This window comes from Microcaecilia unicolor, unplaced genomic scaffold (genome assembly GCF_901765095.1).
Source record: "Microcaecilia unicolor unplaced genomic scaffold, aMicUni1.1, whole genome shotgun sequence".
NCBI classification, from domain to species: domain Eukaryota; kingdom Metazoa; phylum Chordata; class Amphibia; order Gymnophiona; family Siphonopidae; genus Microcaecilia; species Microcaecilia unicolor.
Genome location: NW_021963486.1, coordinates 449,090 through 472,054, shown reverse-complemented (window position 1 = coordinate 472,054; position 22,965 = coordinate 449,090). Strand labels below are relative to the sequence as shown.

The 22,965-nt window shown below is 44.3% G+C and overlaps 1 protein-coding gene across 1 annotated transcript in view; it reads left to right on the top strand.

Annotated features, from left to right (window-relative positions):
• Positions 1 to 21,055, top strand: part of LOC115459349 (gastrula zinc finger protein XlCGF26.1-like) — a 32,705-nt gene extending 11,650 nt beyond the window's left edge. Inside the window, exons 3-4 of the mRNA XM_030189189.1 lie at positions 9,741 to 9,860; positions 18,675 to 21,055. Of these exons, the coding sequence (XP_030045049.1) occupies positions 9,741 to 9,860; positions 18,675 to 20,329 (1,775 nt within the window). The 3' untranslated portion in view covers positions 20,330 to 21,055. The remainder of the gene's footprint in view (positions 1 to 9,740; positions 9,861 to 18,674) is intronic.
• Positions 21,056 to 22,965: the final 1,910 nt, after the last annotated feature.

Below are 22,965 nucleotides of genomic sequence, written 5' to 3'. Positions count from 1 at the left end.
AGCAAAGTCGAGTCACTGAGAGAGAGACAAAATACTGTGTCACTTTTTTAGGTTCATTGCTTCTAGAGCAAATGCATACTATATAGTGAAGTGAGAAAGAAATGAACCCATACAGTAGGAATGGGCAGATAACGGGCATCCATACACACAAATATATTCTGATTCAGTGATCACAAATCTATCATTGCAATAGACACAAAGTAGCATCTTTAATCAACAACCATAGCACATAGATTAAAATCTAGAGAGAAAATGCACAGAGACAGAATGACCTCCTCCTCACCAAAGAATGTGGTTCACTAGAAGGGACTAAACTGTTAGCAGTAGTAAAGCACTACCAGAGATACCGATAAGAGAGAGAAAACAGAGTGCAAAAAGGCCTCTGCTTCAGGGGATTTGGACGTCTGTCAGCCAGAAAAACAGAATTCTTTTTAATACACACCTGTAAGAGAGGAGGGTTGGCTCTGCCAGATTTAGATCTAGCATGTTACCTCTGAAAGATCAATGATTGGCTAAAAGGTACAACTAATGAAAGGACAAAAATTCAACTGTTCATCGCCAGTTTTATGTTGCATTCTCAGGATATATCAGCACCCATACGACAGAGCTGATTAGGGAAAACTCTTAGAATGGTCTGGGAATGGCTATGTAAGAACAAACATACACTATGGAATTACTTTCTTTCTAGGGTAGTGTTAACGTTATGGCTAGTAAAACCTGTAGAGAATGGAAAAAGAAGGGTTTGGAGAGGTGTAATGCATGATGAAGGGAAAGTATTTCCCTATGTAGTGCTGTTATGATCATAGACTCTTAGGCAGACAGATGACTTTATTCATCTGCAAACAAAACATTATATCCATTCCCTTCTGATACAGAATATTACAGAGGAAATGACAGAACATGTGGAAGAAACATTTTGCTAGCAAAGGAGCGAGGGCCTAGCATCTCTCTTTATGATAAAACCCCCACTTAATTTGACTGTATATGCAACAGAAATTACTACATGGGTGTAGAAATTACGATGGATAAGTTGAAAGAGCTTGTCTTATTCCTCCGGTAGCAGTGGTTAATGCTAGTCGTAAAGAGCAGCGCTACCCTTTCTGGCTTACATATCTCCAAACAGGACTTTGAAGATGAGAATCACCTAAAGAAGGTTTCTGTGTAAAATACGGGGGGAAGAGAGAGCTACTTTGGGGTGATAGTATCTGAGGATCTGAATGTGACAAAACAGTGTGACAAGGCGGTGGCTGTAGCCAGAAGGTCACTAGGCTGTATATAGAGAGAGGTGTGACCAGCAGAAGAAAGGAGGTGTTGATGCCCCTCTAAAAGTCGTTGGTGAGGCCCCACCTGGAGTATTGTGTTCAGTTTTGGAGGCTGTATCTTGCTAAGGATGTAAGAAGAATTGAAACGGTGCAAAGAAAAGCTACAAAAAATGGTATGGGTTTTGTGTTACAAGACGTATGAGGAGAGACTTGCTGACTCAGAGAAAAGATTGCAAATTAATACTGTCAAGTACTGAGCATGATGTAAATAGGAACAACAAACATAGTTTGAAATGTCTATATGCGAATGCCAGGAGCCTAAGAAATACGATGGAAGAGTTAGAATATATTGCACTAAATGAAAAATTAGATATACTAGGCATCTCTGAGACCTGGTGGAAGGAGGATAACCAGTGGGACAATGTCATACCGGGGTACAAATTATTTCGTAGTGATAGGGTGGATCGAATTGGTGGAGGGGTAGCATTGCATATTAACGAGAGCCTTGAATCAAATAGATCTTAGAATAACTGTGGATTGAAATTCCATGTGTAAAGGGGAAAAGGATAGTGATAGGAGTGTACTACCGTCCGCCTGGCCAGGATGAACAGATGGATGCAGAAATGTTAAAGGAAATTAGGGACACAAACAAACTGGGCAACACAATAATAATGGGTGATTTCAATTACCCCGATATTGACTGGGTAAATGTAACATCGGGACATGCTAGGGAGGTAAATTTCCTTGATGAAATCAAGGACAGCTCCTTTATGGAGCAGCTGGTACAGGAGCCAACGAGAGAAGGAACAATTCTAGACCCAGTCCTTAGTGGAGCGCATGATCTGGTGCGGGAGGTAATGGTGCTGGGGCCGCTTGATAACAGTCATCATAATATGATCGGATTTGATATTAGCTTTGAAGTAAGTATACATAGGAAATCAAATACGTTAGCATTTAACTTTAAAAAAGGAGACTATGATAAAATGAGAAGAATGGTGAAAAGAAAACAGACAAATTGCTCAGACAAATGGTCATGGAACCCACGAGGGAGGGAGCGACGCTGGATCTGGTGCTCACAAATGTGGATAGCGTGTCAAATGTCCAAGTGGGTGCCCACCTGGGCGGCAGTGACCATCAAACGGTTTGGTTTGATATGACGGCTGAAGAGGAGGGTTGCCACTCAAAACTCAAAGTCCTGGATTTCAAGCGTGCTGACTTTAGTAAAATGGGGGAATACCTAAGGAGGGAGCTGATGGGCTGGGAGGACGTACGAGAAGTGGAAGGACAGTGGTCCAGGCTGAAAGAAGCTATAAATAGGGCCACAAACCTTTATGTAAGGAAAGTAAATAAAAGCAAGAGAAAAAGGAAACCGCTATGGTTCTCCAAGAAAGTGGCTGAGAAAATAAAGGCTAAAGAGTTCGCATTCCAGAAATACAAAAAAACTCAAGACGAGGAACACGGGGAGGAATACCGGAGGAAACTGAAAGAAGCCAAGAGAGAGGTACGTCTGGCGAAAGCGCAAGCGGAAGAACAAATGGCTAGAAAGGTAAGGAGGGGTGACAAAAATTTCTTCAGGTATATTAGTGAAAGGAGAGTGACTAAAAAGGGAATTGTGAGACTAAAAGATACTGCAAACCGCTATGTAGATAATGATGAAGAAAAGGCAAATTTGCTAAATAGATACTTTTGTTCTGTTTTTACTGAAGAGAATCCGGGAGAAGGACCACGATGGACTGGCAAAAGTTCATTTGAGAATGGAGTGGATATAGCGCCGTTCACAGAAGAGAGTGTGTATCAACAACTAGAAAAACTAAAGGTGGACAAAGCCATGGGACCGGACGGGATCCACCCCAGGATATTGAGGGAGCTCAGAGAGGTTCTGGCGGGTCCTCTTAAAGATTTGTTTAATAAATCCTTAGAAATGGGAGAGGTTCCGAGGGATTGGAGAACGGCGGAGGTGGTCCCTCTTCACAAAAGTGGTGATAGGGAAGATGCTGGAAACTACAGGCCGGTAAGCCTCACTTCGATTATTGGAAAAGTAATGGAAGTGATGCTGAAGGAAAGGATAGTGAATTTCCTGGAAGAAAATGAGTTGCAAGATCCGAGACAACATGGTTTTACCAAAGGGAAATCGTGCCAAACGAATCTCATTGAATTCTTTGATTGGGTGACCGGAGAATTGAACCGTGGACGTGCTATAGACGTAATCTACTTAGATTTCAGCAAGGCTTTTGACACGGTTCCCCACAGGAGGCTCTTAAATAAACTGGATGGGCTGAAGATAGGACCCAAAGTGGTGAACTGGATTAGGAACTGGTTGACGGATAGGCGCCAGAGGGTGGTGGTGAATGGAGTTCGCTCGGAGGAGGGAAAGGTGAGTAGTGGAGTGCCTCAGGGATCGGTGCTGGGGCCGATTCTGTTCAATATATTTGTGAGTGACATTGCCGAAGGGTTAGAAGGTAATGTTTGCCTATTTGCGGATGATACTAAGATTTGTAACACAGTGGACACCCCGGAGGGAGTGGAAAACATGAAAAAGGATCTGAAAAAGCTAGAAGAATGGTCTAAGGTTTGGCAATTAAAATTCAATGCGAAGAAATGCAAAGTGATGCACTTAGGGAGTAGAAATCCAAGAGAGGCGTATGTGTTAGGCGGTGAGAGTCTGCTAGGTATAGATGGGGGAGAGGGATCTTGGGGTGATAGTAACTGAGGATCTGAAGGCGATGAAACAGTGTGACAAGGCGGTGGCCGTAGCTAGAAGGTTACTAGGCTGTATAGAGAGAGGTGTGACCAGCAGAAGAAAAGAGGTGTTGATGCCCCTGCACAAGTCGTTGGTGAGGCCCCACCTGGAGTATTGTGTTCAGTTTTGGAGGCCGTATCTTGCTAAGGATGTAAAAAGAATTGAAGCGGTGCAAAGAAAAGCTACGAGGATGGTATGGGATTTGCGTTACAAGACGTATGAGGAGAGACTTGCGGACCTGAACATGTATACCCTGGAGGAAAGGAGGAACAGGGGTGATATGATACAGACGTTCAAATATTTGAAAGGTATTAATCCGCAAACAAACCTTTTCCAGAGATGGGAAGGCGGTAGAACGAGAGGGCATGAAATGAGATTGAAGGGGGGCAGACTCAAGAAAAATGTCAGGAAGTATTTTTTCACGGAGAGAGTAGTGGATGCTTGGAATGCCCTCCCACGGGAGGTGGTGGAGATGAAAACGGTAACGGAATTCAAACATGCGTGGGATAAACATAAAGGAATCCTGTGCAGAAGAAAGGGATCCTCAGGAGCTTAGCCTAGAATGGGTGGCAGAGCTGGTGGTTGGGAGGCGGGGCTAGTGTGGGCAGACATATACGGTCTGTGCCGGGGCTGGTGGTTGGGAGGCGGGGATAGTGCTGGTCAGACTTATAAGGTCTGTGCCAGAGCCGGTGCTGGGCAGACTTATACGGTCTGTGCCAGAGCTGGTGGTTGGGAGGCGGGGTAGGTGGTTGGGAGGCGGGGATAGGGCTGGTCAGACTTATACGGTCTGTGCACTGAAGAGGACAGTACAAATAAAAAAGTAGCACATATGAATTATCTTCTTGGGCAGACTGGATGGACCGTGCAGGTCTTTTTCTGCTGTCATCTACTATGTTACTATGTAAAACTTAGAGGAGTGACTGCGAGGGTCAAAAATTTACATCAGGCGTGGATGCTGTTCAAAAACAGCATCCTAGAAGCCCAGGCCAAATATATTCCTCGTATTAAAAAAAGAGGATGGAAGACCAAATGACAGCCGGCATGGTTAAAAAGTGAGGTGACGGAAGCTATTAGAGCTAAAAGAAAATCCTTCAGAAAATGGAAGAAGGAACCGATTGAAAATAATAAATGGCATAAGGAATGTCAAGTCAAATGCAAAGCGCTGATAAGGAAGGCAAAGAAGGACTTCGAAAAAAAATTGCGTTGGAGGCAAAAACACATAGTAAACATTTTTTTAGGTATATTAAAAGCAGGAAGCCGGCAAAAGAATTGGTTGGACTGCTAGATGACCGAGGAGTAAAAAGGGCGAACAGGGAAGACAAAGCCATAGCGAAGAGATTAAATGAATTATTTGTTTCGGTCTTCACCGAGGAAGATTTAGGAGTGATACCAGTGCCGATAATGGTATTCGAAGCTGACGAGTCGGAGAAACTTAATGAATTCTCTGTAAACCTGGAGGATGTAATGGGACAGTTCTACAAACTGGGAAGGTGGTAGAACTAGAGGACATGAAATGAGATTGAAGGTGGGGCAGACTCAAGAAAAATGTCAGGAAGTATTTTTTCATGGAGAGAGTGGTGGTTACTTGGAATGCCCTCCCGCGGGAGGTGGTGGAGATGAAAACGGTAATGGAATTCAGAAATGCGTGGGATAAACATAAAGGAATCCTGTTCAGAAGGGATGGATCCTCAGAAGTTTAGCAGAGATTGGGTGGCAGCACCGGTGGTTGGGAGGCGGGGCTAGTACTGGGCAGACTTCTACGGTCTGTGCCCTAAAATGGCAGATACAAATCAAGGTCAGGTATACATATAAAGTAGCACATATGAGTTTACGTTGTTGGGCAGACTGGATGGACCGTACAGGTCTTTTTCTGCTATCACCTACTATGTTATGTTATGTTACTATTTTTATATCTCTTTTGAAGGCTGTTGTTAATGAGTTAGACAGTTATTTAAGTTTGAGTGATGCAGACGATGTTTTGATTTTTTTGGAAAAACAAACAAAATCGCTGAGAGGACATTTTCTATTGCAGGAAGGACTGGAAGACAGGAGAGCTAGACTGAATCATGAAATTGTTGATGACTTATTCATCCACAGATTAAAAAATCATAACAGTACTTCATAGGGCATATTTCTTCTCTGCTATGGCATACAGAGTAGGTTGTATTTTGTCCCCCTGAACATTTTAACAGAGTGGATTAGAGTTTCTTGAGGTAGTAGAAGTCAGATATTGGGGTTGGAAGGGTAGAGGGCAGGGTGTGTTGGGGTTTATTTCAGTTGTTATTGTTTTCTGTTTGTGATTTATAAACAGTTGTACATAATATTGTTCGCTTTTATACTGTAATAAACAGATTTAAATATAAGCTCATAAATATTTGAAGTTTGTGCAGATGAGGACAGAGCCCGTGGGGAGAGGATGGGACAGGGACAAGCTTGTCATTATCTACTATAGATGTAGTCTTACGTCAGGACAATGGAAGATATTTATTTAATCTAATCTGATGGAAAGATGGAATGCCAAGCAATAATTTATCTGATGATCTCAGCACATGAGTTGGCCTATAAATTCTTAAGGAGTTAGCTATGTGTTTATCTTGTTTGGCAGAGTGGATGGACTATATAGGGAGGAGTAGCCTAGTGGTTAGTGCAACGGACTTTGATTCTTGGGAACTGGGTTCAATTCCCACTGCAGCTCCTTGTGACTCTGGGCAAGTCACCTAACCCTCCATTGCCCCTGGTACAAAGTAAGTACCTGTATATATGTAAACCACTTTGAATGTAGTTGCAAAATACCACAGAAAGGCGGTATATCAAGTCCCAGTTCCCGTTCCCTATTTGAGGTTCTACATGGAATGTTGAAACTATTTGTAGATTCTACATGGAATGTTGCTACTATTGGAGATTCTAGATGGAATGTTGCTACTATTTGAGATTCTACATAGAATGTTGCTATTCCACGAGCAACATTCCATGTAGAAGCCTGCCCTTGCAGATCAGCAACGCAGCCGCGCAGCCTTCTGTTTCTGTGAGTCTGACGTCCTGCACGTATGTGCAGGACGTCAGACTCACAGAAACAGAAGCCTGCATGGCCGCGTTGCTGATCTGCAAGGGCAGGCTTCTACATGGACTGTTGCTAGTGGAGGAGTAGCCTAGTGGTTAGTGCAGTGGACTCTGATTCTGGGAACTGGGTTAGATTCCCACTGCAGCTCCTTGTGACTCTGGGAAAGTCACTTAACCCTCCCATTGCCCCTGGTACAAAATAAGTACCTGAATATATGTAAACCGCTTTGAATGTCGTTGCAAAATACCACAGAAAGGCAGTATATCGAGTCCCATTTCCCTTTATCTGCCATCATCTACTGTGTTACTTCGGGCAGCTTCAGTAGGCAGTCATTTTTTATTTGCTGTTTGACACATCACCTCATAAGATTAGTATTGACTCTGTCGCTGAACGATGCTCACATTTTCCCCCAGGACTTCGTTCCCCTGACAAACAAGCCAAAATCTGGAATACAATTTTGTAGGATGCTCTGTATCAAGGGTTCTTCTTAAAAGACCCCAGCTCCACGTGCATACCCTTGATATCGTGTAGGATTCCTTATCATTAAGCAGCAAGCTCGGAGACTCTGGTGTAAACAAAGAGCTGTTTATACTTTGGCGTTTCAACAATGTGCTGCCTTTTATCTTGAAGTAAAAAAGGCTACGTCTAAATTATTAATTTGTTTTAAAGGATTCTTAAGAAATAGGCGATATCAAGTTCTCAAAATGGATTTTCCTCTTCTTTTTGGAAACCCCATATGGTGTCCCTCAGGGGTTACCTATTCTCTTTTTTATAATATTTATATGAGTTCATGAGGTTTGGTTACTCTAGAATTGGGAGAAACAATGTATTCTTATGCTGATGCATTTTTCTTTTAATTCCTGTTAGTAGTAACTTGGCAGCTTCTTTTGCTGCTATTACTAATGCGATTGATGAGATTAGAAAGTGGTCAGTTTACCACCTCTGATAAAACTAAGCTAATGCGGTTTGGTTCTAATCAAGTATCTATTCCAGTGTTGGTACTTATTAAAGATGGAACATCCATAAGTTTTCCATAATATTAGGGGTATATACTTGGTGCTTCTCTCAGTATGGAACCACAAGTCAATGCAGTGTTGGTGGAGGTGCACTTATGAAGGCCTTATGCAGTCCCAGTGCTGGAAATATTTAATATAAAGAACTAATATTAGTTCTTTATATTAAACTAGTAAAAAAAGGCCCGTTTCTGACACAAATGAAACGGGCGCTAGCAAGGTTTTCTTCGGAGTGTGTATGTTTGAGAGAGTGTGTGTGAGAGTGACTGTGTGTGAGAGAGAGAGAGAGAGTGAATCTGCGAATGTGTGTGTGTGACAGAGAGAGTGAGACTGGGTGCGAGTGTGTCTGTGAGAGAGAGTGTGTGTGCCTGGGGCCCCTCCCTCTCACCCAGTTCCAGTGTCCCCCTTCCTCCGTGTTCAAGGGTCGTCGACCCCCCTCCCTACCTCCGACTTCCAGGGTCGTCCCCCCGTTTTTTTTTTTTAAAGTTTTTGTACAGGTGGTGCATTCCCCCCTCCTCCCCTCTCGTCCCCTCCTCCAAGTTCCAAACCCCCCTCCCTCCCTCCCTCCCCCCCAGTTCCAGACCCCCCTCCCTCCCCCCCTCCGAATTCCAGACCCCCTCCAAGTTCCAGACCCCTCCCGCGCTCCGAGTTCCAGACCCCACCTCCCTGCCTCCCTCCGATTTGCAGACCCCCACTCCCTCTCTCCGAGTTCCAGACCCCACCTCCCTGCCCCTTCCTACAATTTGCAGACCCCCCTTCCTCCGATTTCCTGACCCCTTCTCGGAGTTCCTGACCCCTGGACCCCTCTGCTGCGACCCTCTCGAGCCCCCCTTCCCGCTGCCAACCCTCCGGGCTTCATAGCCCACCTGTGAAGAAAGTTACGGACACAGGCAGGCAGACGCATAGAACGTTGGAGGTGAGAATTATTATAAAGGACGTGTCATAATGGGCCTATTGACATCAGCTAGGGCTTCGGAGCCCATCTGTGAAGAAAGTTACGGACACAGGCAGGCAGACGCATAGAATGTTAGAGGTGAGAATTATTATATAGGATATTACCAGCACTGGGACTACATAAGGCCTTCATAAGTGCACCTCCACCAACAGCAGTGACTGATAGGTTGTGCACGCCTTCCAGCAGATGGAGACTGAGAACTCTGACTCTCGTGAGAGCCAATAAGAGCCCTGGCTAGCTAGAGTTAGATCCAGTATTCTCAGTCTCCAGCAGTTAGAAGGTGGTGAGCCCTTCAGTCTCCTACTATTTCTTCTTCCTAATCTTTCCTAGCTTAAAAAAAAAGAGGATCGTCCAAGGTCCGCTGGTCGCGGTTTTCTTTCCAGTCAGGGTTGTGGCAGAGATTTTCATCGGTTCAGATCAGGCAGGGTAGCTACTGCTCAGAAGTCTCGATTCTTTCAGAGGTTCCAGTCTTTTTGTTGTACCTGGTGGGGAAGTAGGAGAGTGGGAAGTAGACTATAAAGATGAGTGAAGAGGGTTTAAGTGACTTTACTGAGATTTACAGGGTCCAAAACAGTTCCTCTGAGGGTTTAAATATTTGTTTATTAAAGCTGGTGAAATTCTTTATGCTGGAAATTTGTGTAAATCTTGAACTTGAGGTAATCAAACACTAAATAATTTTGGGAAACCTAATGCAGTTTTCTTATCCCAGGAACAGGCTCTCCTACCATCATCCCTGACATTATATCCCACGTTGAACAAGGGGAAGAGCTGTACATCAGGGATGAGCGAGGATCAGAGGAACGAGAAACTGGGAAAAGCATCTTCTCAGGTGAGTGCGGTAATAAAAGGGACTATGGCAGTGGTTCCCAAACCTGGTCCTGGAGGCATCCCAGCCAGTCAGGTTTTGCATGCAATGGGAGCAGTACATGCAAATTTCTCTCATGAATATTCATTGTGGAGTTGTAACCTTAATTTCCCAACCTGGTTTGGGTCTTTAGATGAAAGCAAAGATCCATTTTATGTGAAAATATCTTTTAAGTCACACAGAGTGAACATTAATTGTAAATAATATATATTTTATTCTCCACCAATTACATATAAGGTAATAAGATAAGAATATGTAAGAAAAAGGGGGAATTAAATACTATATTAGTTGAATTACATTAACCTGCACTGCAAGGTTTAAAGACATGCGCACAGAACATAAAGACCATATATTTAACTTTAAAAATGTTTGTTTACAATACTGGTAATGTAATAATGTTACAAGAGAGAGAGGTAGTTTTTAAGAATCTTTCACATGGGAAATGTGCAGTCAAGATATCAAGTCTGAATTATAAATTATGCTGGATAATGGTAACTCACTTTGATGGAGGCTGCTGGTAGCTGGTGGAATTGATGAAGGAGATCCTCTCTGCTAAAGAAGTCTTTTGTTGCAAAGTTGTTGCCGGAGCCTGGAGAAAGTCTTGTCAGGGTGTGTGTAATGTCCAGCAGAGAGGCAGGAGGTAGATCCAAAGAGAGAGAGACCGGTCAGGAATCGATGAGCCAAGTGTCCAGAGGGAAGAAGCCAGCAGCAAGATAATTCAAGCCCTTTTTGTAGTAACTGGTCTCATCTATTTTTAGTAACTGGTTTCATCTATTTTTAGTCATCTGTCTGACCACCTGCGGGTCCATTGTCTGAGAGTAAGTGGACTTAGATGGGTTTTTCAGTCAGAGTCTTTGTCTGAGAATAGGTGGAGTTTCACTGTATTTTGTTAATTGTAGTATCTGGTTGCTGTCCATCTTCAGAGTTTTATTTTTTGGAGATGTGTTGATGGGCTTAGGTCTCCACCTAGCTAGTTTTTGCTATCAGTAGTTTCCAGGGGGAAAGGAGGGGAGATGAAAGCCAGACCAGTTTATCTGATTCTGTCCCAATAAGTCTTTGCAGCTGTATTTTTTTTATATATACACATTTGTATCTGATCCAGCAAAATCAATAACTCTGACAATTAAACTCATAACATGCTACATAATGAGTCACCAATAGTTTAACTATCTAATAGACCAGGGGTAGGGCTGCAGAAAATAAAGGCTAAAGGGGATGGATGTATGGTAGACCAAGACCCATTTACGGAGGACTGTGTTCGTGAGGAGCTTGCCAAACTAAAAGTAGACAGAGCGATGGGGCCTGATGGGATACACCCGAGGGTGCTTAAGGAACTCGGAGAAGTTCTGTCAGCTCCGCTGACGGACCTCTTCAATGCTTCCTTAGAAACTGGAGTGGTCCCGGTGGACTGGAGAAGGGCGGATGTGGTTCCTTTGCACAAGAGTGGAAGTAAGGAAGAGGTTGGGAATTACAGACCTGCCAGTTTGACCTTGGTGGTGAGTAAGCTAATGGAAACTCTTCTAAAGAGGAGGATTGTGACATTTCTTGAACTACATGGAATGCAGGACCCGAGGCAGCATGGCTTCACTAGTGGCAGGTCGTGTCAGATGAATCTGACTGTCTTCTTCGACTGGGTGACCAAACAGTTGGATGTGGGAGGGGCGCTTGATGTGGTATACTTGGATTTCAGCAAAGCCTTTGATAAATAAATTGAGTGCCCTCGGTGCGGGACCTAGAGTAACTGATTGGGTAAAAAATTGGTTGAATGATAGGAGACAGAGGGTGGTGGTAAATGGCGCTTACTCTGAAGAAAAGGAGGTCGTCAGTGGAGTACCGCAGGGATCGATCCTAGGGTCGGCTCTTTTTAACGTCTTTGTGAGCGATATTGCAGAAGGGCTGTCTGGTAAGGTTTGTCTCTTTGCGGATGATACTAAACTCTGCAACAGGGTGGACACCCTGGAGGGTGTTAATGACATGAGGAAGGACCTAGCGAAGCTAGAGGAATGGACCGATATTTGACAAGTAAGATTTAATCCCAAAAAATGCAGGGTCATGCACTTGAGTCACAAGAATCTGAGGGAACGGTACAGTATAGGGGGGTGTAGTGCAGTGCTTCAGTGTGCGAAGGAAGAGCGGGACTTGGGGATGATTGTGTCTGACGACCTTAAAGCTTTCAAACAGGTAGAAAAAGTGACGGTCAAAGCCAGAAGGATGCTTGGGTGCATAAAGAGAGGCATGACCAGCAGGAAAAAGGTGATAGTGCCGTTGTATAAGTCTCCGGTGAGGCCACATTTGGAGTACAGTTCTGGAGACCGCACCTACGGAAAGATATAAACAGGATGGAGTTGGTCCAGAGGGCGGCTACGAAATTAGTAAGCGGTCTTGAATGCAAAAATTATAGGGACAGGCTTATGAACCTCAACATGTATATGCTGGAAGAGAGGAAGGAGAGAGGAGACATGATAGAAACATTTAAATATCTCACGGTCATTTAAGTACAGGAAGAGAGCCTTTTTCAAATGAAGGAGAGCTCTGGAATGAGGGACATATGACAAAGTTAAGAGGGAATAGGCTTAGGAGTAACCTAAGGAAGTATTATTTCACAGAAAGGGTGGTGGAGGCGTGGAATGGCCTCCCAGTGGAGGTGGTGGAGTCAAGGACTGTTCCAGAATTTAAAAAGGCATGAGATAAGCATGTGGGATCGCTTAGGAACAGGAAGAATTAGGGGTTACAGAGGATGGGCAGACTAGATGGGTCATATGGCCTTTATCTGCTGTCATGTTTCTATGTTTCTAAATATGTTAATGAACACGGCAGCATTTTATTTTCTCTCCCCACCCCCAACTATCGCTGCATCAAACACTCTCACCTTCCCATTTATATTGAATATCGTGCTTATTAAATCTCTCTGTAACCTTAGAAACATTTCAGGAGTATAAGTTCTCTTACACTTAAAGTATATAAAAGTTTCCACCCTTCTCCACCCCTCCTGCTTGTAATCAGTATAACTGGTTGCATACTTTCCACTAGATTATCTCCTCCCACCCCCCCCCCCCCCCCACCCCCGGAGTTCTGCTTCTGTGTAAATTCCCTCTCTGGTTCTGGGAAAGATAAAACCATTTTGGCAGAAGCATCATCTTTATGACTTTGCATTACATAAGTACATAAGTATTGCCATACTGGGACAGACCAAAGGTCCATCAAGCCCAGCATCCTGTTTCCAACAGTGGCCAATCCAGGTCACAAGTACCTGGCAAGATCCCAAAAAAGTTCAATACATTTTATGCTGCTTCTTCCAGAAATAGCAGTGGATTTTCCCCAAGTCAATTTAATAATGGTCTATGGACTTCTCCTTTAGGAAGCTGTCCAAACCTTTTTTTTTTTATAATTTGTAAAAGGTCTTTCTCCGAGGACAAGTAGGCTGCTTGTTCTCACATGTGGGTGACATCCACAGCAGCCCCAGGTCCAGAAAATCTTCCTAGCAACAACGCTTGCTAGAGCCTTCGCATGCACAGATGTGCGGCCATCTTCCCGCCTGTCACGCGAGAGCCCTGCTTCAGTCTTCTTTTTTCCACGGTCAAGAGCGGCTGTTTTACGGTGGTTCTTTTGCCTCAGGAGAAAAAGAGCCTTCACTTTGCCGGCTTTTTCGCCGATTTTCTTTGTGTTCGTTCATGTGCAGCTCGCGTTTGAGCTGTTCTGTTAAAAAAAAAAAAAGTTTTTCCTTTATTTCTTAGTTTATCTCTAAGTAAGTTTCCATTCCTAAGAAGGTTGAGTCCCAGTATCGGATTCACGTGGACCCGGAGTTGATGAAGTCCCAATTGCCTCACGACTCTGCGGTTGTGGATTCCGCTCTCAAGAGAGCCAAAAGTACAAGAGATTTTGCCTCGGTGCCTCCAGGGCGAGAAGCTCGGACTTTGGACTCTTTTGGGAGGAAGGCCTACCAGTCCTGTATGCTCGTGTCCAAAATTCAGTCCTACCAGCTCTACACGAGCATCCACTTGCGGAATAATGTGAAGCAGCTGGAGAACTTGGTTGATCAGCTCCCTTCAGAGCAGGCCAAGCCTTTTCAGGAGGTGGTCAGGCAGCTGAAGGCGTGTCGTAAATTCCTGTCCAGGGGTCAGTGGCGTAGCTAGGGTAGTTGACACCCGGGGCCGGTCATTTTTTAACACCCCCCTCCAAAATCCAGTACTAGGCATACTGAGAATACAAAACATTCAGGATCTCTAGAACAATTTTACCATACCATAAGCAGTAATTTCTACGAGTCACATAAGGAAAAGGAAAGCATCTTAAACACTACAGTGAGCACTAGAACATCAATTCGCCTATTGTAAAACGTAACCAGACAGAATAGTACAGATCGTCGATCCTGCATAGTCAATGCCAACTGAAAGCCGTATCTTTTTCACAAACACAGATAAACCCTAAACCACTATAGAATAAGTAATCAAACTTTCTATTTAGACAAAAATTAAACTGAACCCCCAAGAGGCCAGACTGAGCATACAATGCAACACCACAGAAACAGAAAATAAAATACCACCATTTTATTGGACTAATACATTTAGCTTTCAGAGACCAAAACCTCCTTCCTCAGATCAGATCAGTACAGTATAGTGATTTTACAATATCCTATCCTGGCCTGAGGAAGGGGGTTTTGTTCTCCGAAAGTTAGTCAAAATATATTAAAATTAGTCCAATAAGGATTACCTTATTTCCATGTTCTATTTATTAACACAGCTAGAATACTACTTTATCCTAAAGCAAAAAAATAAAAATATATATTTTACTTGCAGTTTGTTGTCTCTGGTTTCTGCTTTCCTCATCTTCTTTTCACTGTCTTCCTTCCATCCAGCATCTGCCTTCTCTCTCTCTCCCTGCCATCCAGTGTCTGCCCTCTCTCCCTGCCCCTTCCATCTAGGATCTGCCCTCTCTCCATGTGCATCTCCTTCCTTTGTCTTTCCTTCCCTCCATCCTTGTCCAACATTTCTCCTCTCTTTTCTTTTCCATCCATGTGCATTTCCTTCCTGACTTTCCTCCCCTCCATCCATCCATGTCCAACAACTCTCCATTCTCCCTTGCCGTCTCCTCCATCCACCCATATCCTTCAAATTTCCTCTCTCCCCTGCCCCCATTCATCCATCCATATCCAGCAATTCTCCATCTATGTCCAGGAACTCTCCATTCTCTCCTGCCATCTCCTCCATCCACCCATATCCTTCAAATTTCCTCTCTCCCCTGCCCCCATTCATTCATCCATGTCCGGCAATTCTCCTCTCCTCTACCCCTCCTCCATCCATCCATATCTAGCAAATTTCCTCTCTCCCCTGCCCCCTCCATCCATCCACCAGCAATTCTCCTCTCTCCACTCCTCTCCCCTCCTCTCCAGTGATCTCTTCTCTCCCCATGCCCTCCCCTCCCATCCATGTCCAGCGATTCTCCCTGCCCTCCCTCAGCTCCCCCACAGCCCTCCTCTCCGTTCCTTCCTGCCCTCTCCTCCATCCATCCACCCACATCCAGCAATTCTCCTCCCCTGCCCTCCCCTCCAGCGATCTCTTCTCTCCCCCATGCCCTCCCCTCCAGCAACCTCTTCTCTCCCCCATGCCCTCCCCTTCTCTCCCCCATGTCCAGCAATCTGTTCTCTCCCCCTGCTCTCCCCTCCCATCCATGTCCAGCATTCTCCTCTCTCCCCTGCCCTCTCCGTTCCTTCCTTTCCGCCCATGGCAGCCCTCCTCCTCCTCCTCTCTGCCCCCCCCCCCCCGTATCACAACCTTTTACTTCCCATGGTGGCAGCGGCGTCAGTTCCATTACAAAGAAGGCACTGCAGGTTCCCCTCTGGCTTCAGCTTCTCCCTTCGCTCTTCACACAGTGAGTGTCCCGCCTTCGCGATGACGCATTTCCTGTTTCCGCGAAGCCGGGACACTCACTGTGTGAAGAGCGAAGGGAGAAGCTGAAGCCGGAGGGGAGCCTGCAGCCTTCTTCGTAAGTAACTGACGTCGCTGCCACTACAAGAAGTAAAAGGTTATGATACGGAGGGGGGGCAGAGAGGAGGAGGAGGGCTGCCGAGGGCGGGAAGGAAGGAGGAGGAGGGTTCTACAAGGCGCCCATGGAGGAGGGCGGATTTTGGGTGCAGGGGGGTGCCCGGAAGCAGCGGGAGCGGCGGAGCACCCCCCCTTGTGCTGACACTCGGGGCGGACCGCCCCCTCCGCCCCCCCCTTGCTACGCCACTGCCAAGGGTACTTACGACTCTTTTGATGTGGCATCCAGGGCCGCTGCGCAAGGTATAGTGATGCGCAGACTCTCATGGCTGCATGCCTGTGACCTAGAAAATCGAGTTCAGCAGCGGCTTATGGATGTTCCTTGCCGGGGGGATAATATTTTCGGCGAGAAGGTCGAGCAGGTGGTAGAGCAGCTCCACCAGTGGGAAACTGCACTCGACAAACTCTCCCACCGGGCGCCTTCAGCATCTACCTAATCAGGTAGACGTTTTTATGGGGGAAGGAGGAATGCTCCCTATACTTATCATAAGCGTAGGTACAGTCCACCTTCCCGCCAGCATGCTCAGGCTCAACCCCAGCGAGCTCGTTCTCATCAACAGTGTGAACCAAGGCAGGCCCCTGTGGCTCCCCAGCAAAAGCAAGGGATGGGCTTTTGACTGACTCCAGGCAAGCATAGCCGCAACCAAAGTGTCCGGTCCGGACTATCTACCGGTTAGGGGGAGGTTAGCATTTTTTCACCAAAGGTGGCCTCTTATAACCTCCAATCGGTGGGTTCTTCAAATAGTCAAGCGGGGATACTCCCTCAATTTGATCTCCAAATTGCCCACCGGGAGCTCAGTCCTTCAGCTTCCAGCACAGGCAGGTACTTGCAGAGGAACTCTCTGCTCTTCTCAGCACCAATGCGGTCGAGCCCGTGCCACCGGGGCAAGAAGGGCTGGGATTCTATTCCAGGTACTTCCTTGTGCAAAAGAAAACAAGGGGGATGCGTCCCATCCTAGACCTAAGGGCCCTGAACAAATATCTGATTCGAGAAAAGTTCAGGATGCTTTCCCTGGGCACCCTTCTTCCCATGATTCAGAAAAGCGACTGGCTATGCTCCCAGGACTTAAAGGATGCTTATACACACATCCCGATGCTGCCAGCTCACAGGCAGTATCTTCAATTCCGTCTGGGAACACAGCACTTTCAGTATTGTGTACTGCCCTTTGGGCTCGCCTCTGCGCCCCGGGTGTTCACCAAATGCCTGGCGGTTGTTTCAGCGTCACTACACAGGCTGGGAGTGCATGTGTTCCCTTATCTCGACGATTGGCTGGTGAAGAACACCTCGGAGGCAAGAGCTCTACAGTCCATGCAGTTGACTATTCAACTCCTGGAGCTACTGGGGTTTGTCATAAATTACCCAAAGTCCCACCTTTTTCTGGTTCAGAGACTAGAGTTCATAGGAGCCCTGCTGGACTCGTAGATGGCTCATGCCTACCTCCCCAGAGCGAGGGCAGACAATCTTCTGTCGCTGGTTTCCTTGGCTAGAGCGTCTCAGCAGATCACAGCTTGGCAGATGTTGAGGCTTCTGGGCCATATGGCCTCCACAGTTCATGTGACTCCCATGGCCCATCTTCACATGAGATCAGCTCAATGGACCCTAGCTTCCCAGTGATATCAAGCTGCAGGGGATCTAGAAGAGGCTGTAATCCAGTTGTCCACCGCTTTTCACAACTCCCTGCTATGGTGGACAATTCGATCCAATTTGACCTTGGGACGTCCCTTTCAAATTCCTCAGCCACACAAAGTGCTGACAACGGATGCATCTTTCCTTGGTTGGGGAGCCCATGTAGTTGGGCTTCACACTCAAGGACTTTGGTCCCTCCTGGAGACAGGTGTTCAGATCAATCTTCTGGAGTTGCGAGCGGTCTGGAACGCTCTAAAGGCTTTCAGAGATCGGTTGTCCAATCAAATCATTCAAATTCGGTCAGACAATCAGATTGCCATGTATTACATCAACAAGTAGGTGGGCACCGGATCTCACCCCCTGTGTCAGGAAGCCGTCCAGATGTGGCTTTGGGCTCGCCGTCACGGCATGTTTCTCCAGGCCACGTATCTGGCAGGCGTAAACAACAGTCTGGCCGACAGGTTGAGCAGGATCATGTAACCTCACGAGTGGTCACTGAACATGGCAGTAGTCCGCAAGATCTTCCGAGCGTGGGGTACACTAGATATTTCTTTGACCCAGGAGGGCTCACAATCTAAGTTTGTACCCGAGGCAATGGAGGGTTAAGTGACTTGCCCAAGATCACAAGGAGCAGCAGCAGGATTTGAACCGGCCACCTCTGGATTGCAAGACCGGTGCTCTAACCACTAGGCCACGCCTCCTTTCTGTCGCCATGCTCCATTCATAAGCTGTTCTTTGTGTAAGTTAGGTGAAGGCAAACTTTCCCTGACAGTGGCCATGTTTCAGCAGGAGCCTGGATCTGGCATCATTACTTCGTCTCTGTGAGAGAAACTCCCTGATAAACACAGATTATAACAATTTCATTTAGACCATTCTTCAAGGCTCTTTTATGTACACCCTACCATTTCCAAGGGACAGCTCATCCTCTCACAAGTTCTGTGGTTTGTGGAGACAAATGTTTCATGAAATCGTTTGCAGATCAGAAGCATACCATTTCTAAAAGCCACACATAGGTTGTGTTTTCTATCATTCCTCTTATTATACACAGGTAATATTTTAGAAACTAGCCTGTCTTCTAACACATGATTAATACCTTTTCTTTATATCTGTTAGATCGACCAATCACAGAAGATAGAAAGAGAAAAAAGAATCAAGGGACTGATCCTTTAAAAATAGAACAAATCCAACGACAATCAGAAAAAGTGTGTGAGAATATTTCCCATAGACCTAAGAGGAAAAACAGAAGGAATGATCAGCAAGAATCAGAAATAGAAACAGATTCTGCAGCATACTCACTGAATGGAGTTATGAAGTGTGAGAGAAGATACAGAAAGCTCACCAACATCCATGAGCAGCAGAGAGACTTAGCAGAGAGGCCCTTCCAAAATAATAATAATAGTGGTTACTTGACTTCTTACCTTGACAAGGGAAAGAATAAAAGAGAAAAAGCCAAGCCAGAATTTAGAAGTTCCATAAAAGACAATGTAAGGAAACAATTTAGCAGTACTGAGTGTACTGTAAGCTTTTTTAAGAGGTCACATCTGAAATGCCACCTGCTGATCCACACGGGAGAGAAAGCATTTACATGTACAGAGTGTATGAAAAGTTTCACTCAGCTTTCACATCTAACCAACCACCAATTGGTCCATATGGGAGAGAAACTGTTTAAGTGTACTGAGTGTAAGAAAAGATTCACTCGGCTTGATGTGCTAAAAAACCACCAACTGATCCACTTGGGAGTAAAACCATTTATATGCACTGAGTGTAATCAAAGGTTCACTTATCTTTCATCATTAAAAAGCCACCAACGGATCCATACAGGAGAAAAACCATTTATGTGTACTGAGTGTAAGAGAAGCTTCAGTCTTCATTCAGCCCTAAAAAAACATGAATTGATCCACAAAAATGAGAAACCATTTATGTGTACTGAGTGTAATTTAAGATTTACCCAGCATTCAATGCTAAAAAGGCACAAAATGATCCACACAGGAGAGAAACCTTTTACATGTAGTGAGTGTAATAAATCCTTCAGTCGGCTTTCAGTACTAAAATGTCACAAACTAATCCACACTGGAGAGAAACCATTTAAGTGCAGTGAGTGTAATAAATGCTTTACTGAGCTTTCTACGCTGAAGAACCACAAAATGATCCACACAGGAGAGAAACCATTTGTGTGTACTGAATGCCATAGAAGCTTCAGACAGCTTTCAGCGCTAAAAAACCACCAAATGGGTCACACTGGTGAGAAACCATTTCCATGTACTGAATGTAATAAAAGATTCCGTCGGCTTTCAGAACTAAAAAGCCACCAAATGATCCACCATGGAGAGAATCCTTTTGTATGCACTGAGTGCAATAAAAAGTTTGCTTCTCGTTCATATCTAAAAAGTCACCAAATGATCCACCATGGAGAGAATCCTTTTGTATGCACTGAGTGTAATAAAAGTTTCACATCGCGTTCAAGTCTCAAGAGCCACCAAATGATTCACAATGAAGAGAAACCATTTATTTGTACTGAATGTCATAAAAGCTTCTCTTACCTTTCAAATCTTAAAAAGCACCAAATTATCCACACTGGAGAGAAACCATTTACATGTTCACAGTGTAATAAAAGATTCACTTTTCTTTCAAATCTAAAAAGTCATCAAAAAATCCACATGGGAGAGAAACCAGTTACATGTACAGAGTGTAATAAAACTTTCACTCGGCTTTCAAACTTAAAGAGACACCAAACGATCCACACTGCAGTAGTAGATTTGAGAAATTGAGATCATACTCCACATACCCTGGCTTAGGAGTGAGGTTCATTCCTGTCATGATATGCATAAAATTAACTCATTTAGATAAATTGCCCCTGAGAGAAATCATGTACATGTACTGATTGTAATAAAAGCTTCACTTGGCTTTGAAATTAAAAAAAACAAAACATGAAATGAACCACACTAGAGAAAAAAATGGGATTAAAAGGCGTGCAGTATAAATTTAGCAAGAATAGCTGGTGGATTACTGTGCATCTCTGAGGAAAAGAGAATACACTTTCTCCTCAAGTCTTGCTGAGTACTTTCACACTGGCCACATGTCACCCAGGATAAAAGGTGACCACCCATGGGCTATGTACTAGGGATAACAATGGTGGTATCAATAGAGCAGATGAAGAGAACATCAGTTCTGCAGAAAAAAAAGCCTTGATGGACTTGTTCATGGACCCACTGCAGCAGGAGATCAGCCACAGAGGTTAATGAAAAAGTTAAGAGGATTAACTACAATTAAGTGGCCTCCTGCATTACCGCACTGACAGCCGCTAGTGCAGCTTAGTAAACAGGGGGGTTAGTCTCCTAGGATTTCATGCTATTGTCTTCCAAGTGGCTGGTCCAAAATTATGGAATAGCTTACCTTTGGAACTAAGGAGAATTGACTCATTGATGATGTTCAGAATTGCCTGACCTTATGTTTGATGTTGGTATTTTGTTATTATTGAACTCATTGAATTTTTAAATTGCACTGTCAGTATTGTTTTTAAATCATGTATATGCCTAGAATTTTTAGGATTGCGTGTAATAAATAAATAAATAAATAGGGGTTCTTACCAAGGCACTCAAGCATTTTTAGTGCATGCTAAAAATAGCACGTTCTAAACACTAGAGACACCCATTTATTCCTGTGGGCATCGCTGGTTTTTAGTGTGAGCTAATAATTAGCATGCACTAAAACTGCTAGTGCGCCTTTGTAAAAGCCCCCTAAATTAAATATACAGCAAGGCACAGTGAGGTGGCATGTCTCTTCCATTGGAAAAACATCCTGTAACCTGAGATAGAAATTCCCTCTTGGTCTCACGGGTCACTGTTTTGAAAAATCATGAACCGTGGCGGTTCCATTGAAGCTTTTGGGGCACAGGCTGGTAACTTGTTTTACTGAAAGGACTTGACTTGATTAAAATGATTGCTTTAAAGATTTTTAAATGTCTTAGCTAAGAATCTACACAAACAACTTAGGTCTTCTTTTATCAAACTGCACTAATGATTCCCAGTGCGGCAATGCCGAGCAGAAATCATTAGCATAGTTTGGTAAAAAAAGGTCCTTACTGTTAAAGCCAATGAAAAGTTTTAAAATCCATCAAAAAAGAAAGATTGCTAAGCTGCAAAACTCTTCTCAAAGAGGGGACATTACCAAGGTGCTTTTACTGCATTTTGATTTACCATGGGAATCAGTAACCTACAGTATCTCTGGACCACAGGTTGCAGACTCCTGTGGTAAAGAACTTTTGTATGAAGGGTTGAAATGACCAAAGTGTTTAATATAGAGCTGTTTGGTTTTGTAGATCAGCCAGCTTTGCATATATAACTTATTCCCTTATCTATGATCTATAGCCTTTGTCTTCTTGGCCTTCTCAGGGACAAGTTAACAGACAGGTTTGCTTGGCCTAAAATAATGGGCCATAAACTATGGGCCATAAACTTTAAAGCCTCTGTTTGTTTCAAACAGGCTCTGAATTAATACAGAGAAGCACTTTCAATGATGGAAATATGAGTGATATGTATTCGAGGGAGGGAGGTTACAAAGGGCAAATGATGGATAATTGGGAAAAGTACCAAAGAAGCAGAATTATGTGAAGGTGACCTTAGAGGTCAGAGTTGAAGAATACCAGATAAGTAAGAGAGAAAATATAAGGCATTAAGTGATTGGACAAAATTAAGCTTCAGTAATCTGACAAGCACAACTTGTGGCAGTCAGATTTGTTAAGCGTCCAGGGAAATACACAGAAAGACCAGAGATTTTTTATTTTCCTTATACTGAAATTTAGACATATAAACAAGCATTCAATTTTCTGTAACACTGGGATAAAATAAATTTTATTGTAATCATTTATTTACTCTAATAAATGTTAGCATTATTATAAAAGAGAAAAACTAAACTCTGGAGTGTGTTTCCTTTGCCAGTAGGGCTTTCTTTCAGTCTCTTCTGAAGTTGTTTAGCTTCCCTTTAGAGGCAAGAGGGTGGCTATACAAAGAAAGAAATCAGAATGTTTGCGGTGAGCAGAATGCTGCAAGGGCAGAGTGAGGATCGTGTAGTTGCTCTGTACCAGCTGAGCTCATCAGCTATAATGGAATTATATGAGGAGGTACGGGCAGATCTGGATCCCATCACAGACGGATCCCATGCTGCTCTTGCAAAGCTGTTGAGCATGTTATATTGTTCGGCCTCTGTCAGCTTTGAAACATCTGTGGCTGCAGTTGGTAGCATGGCCGCCTTCTCCATGTCTCGCTGTGTCTGCCAGATTCTGTGTGCCATGATGTGCCCGCTTAAGAATTATGTTCACTTTCCTAATACTAGGCAACATGGGAGTCTCTGAGTGACCAGTTTAATAACATCGCAGGGCTACCACACGTGATGGGAGCAATAGATT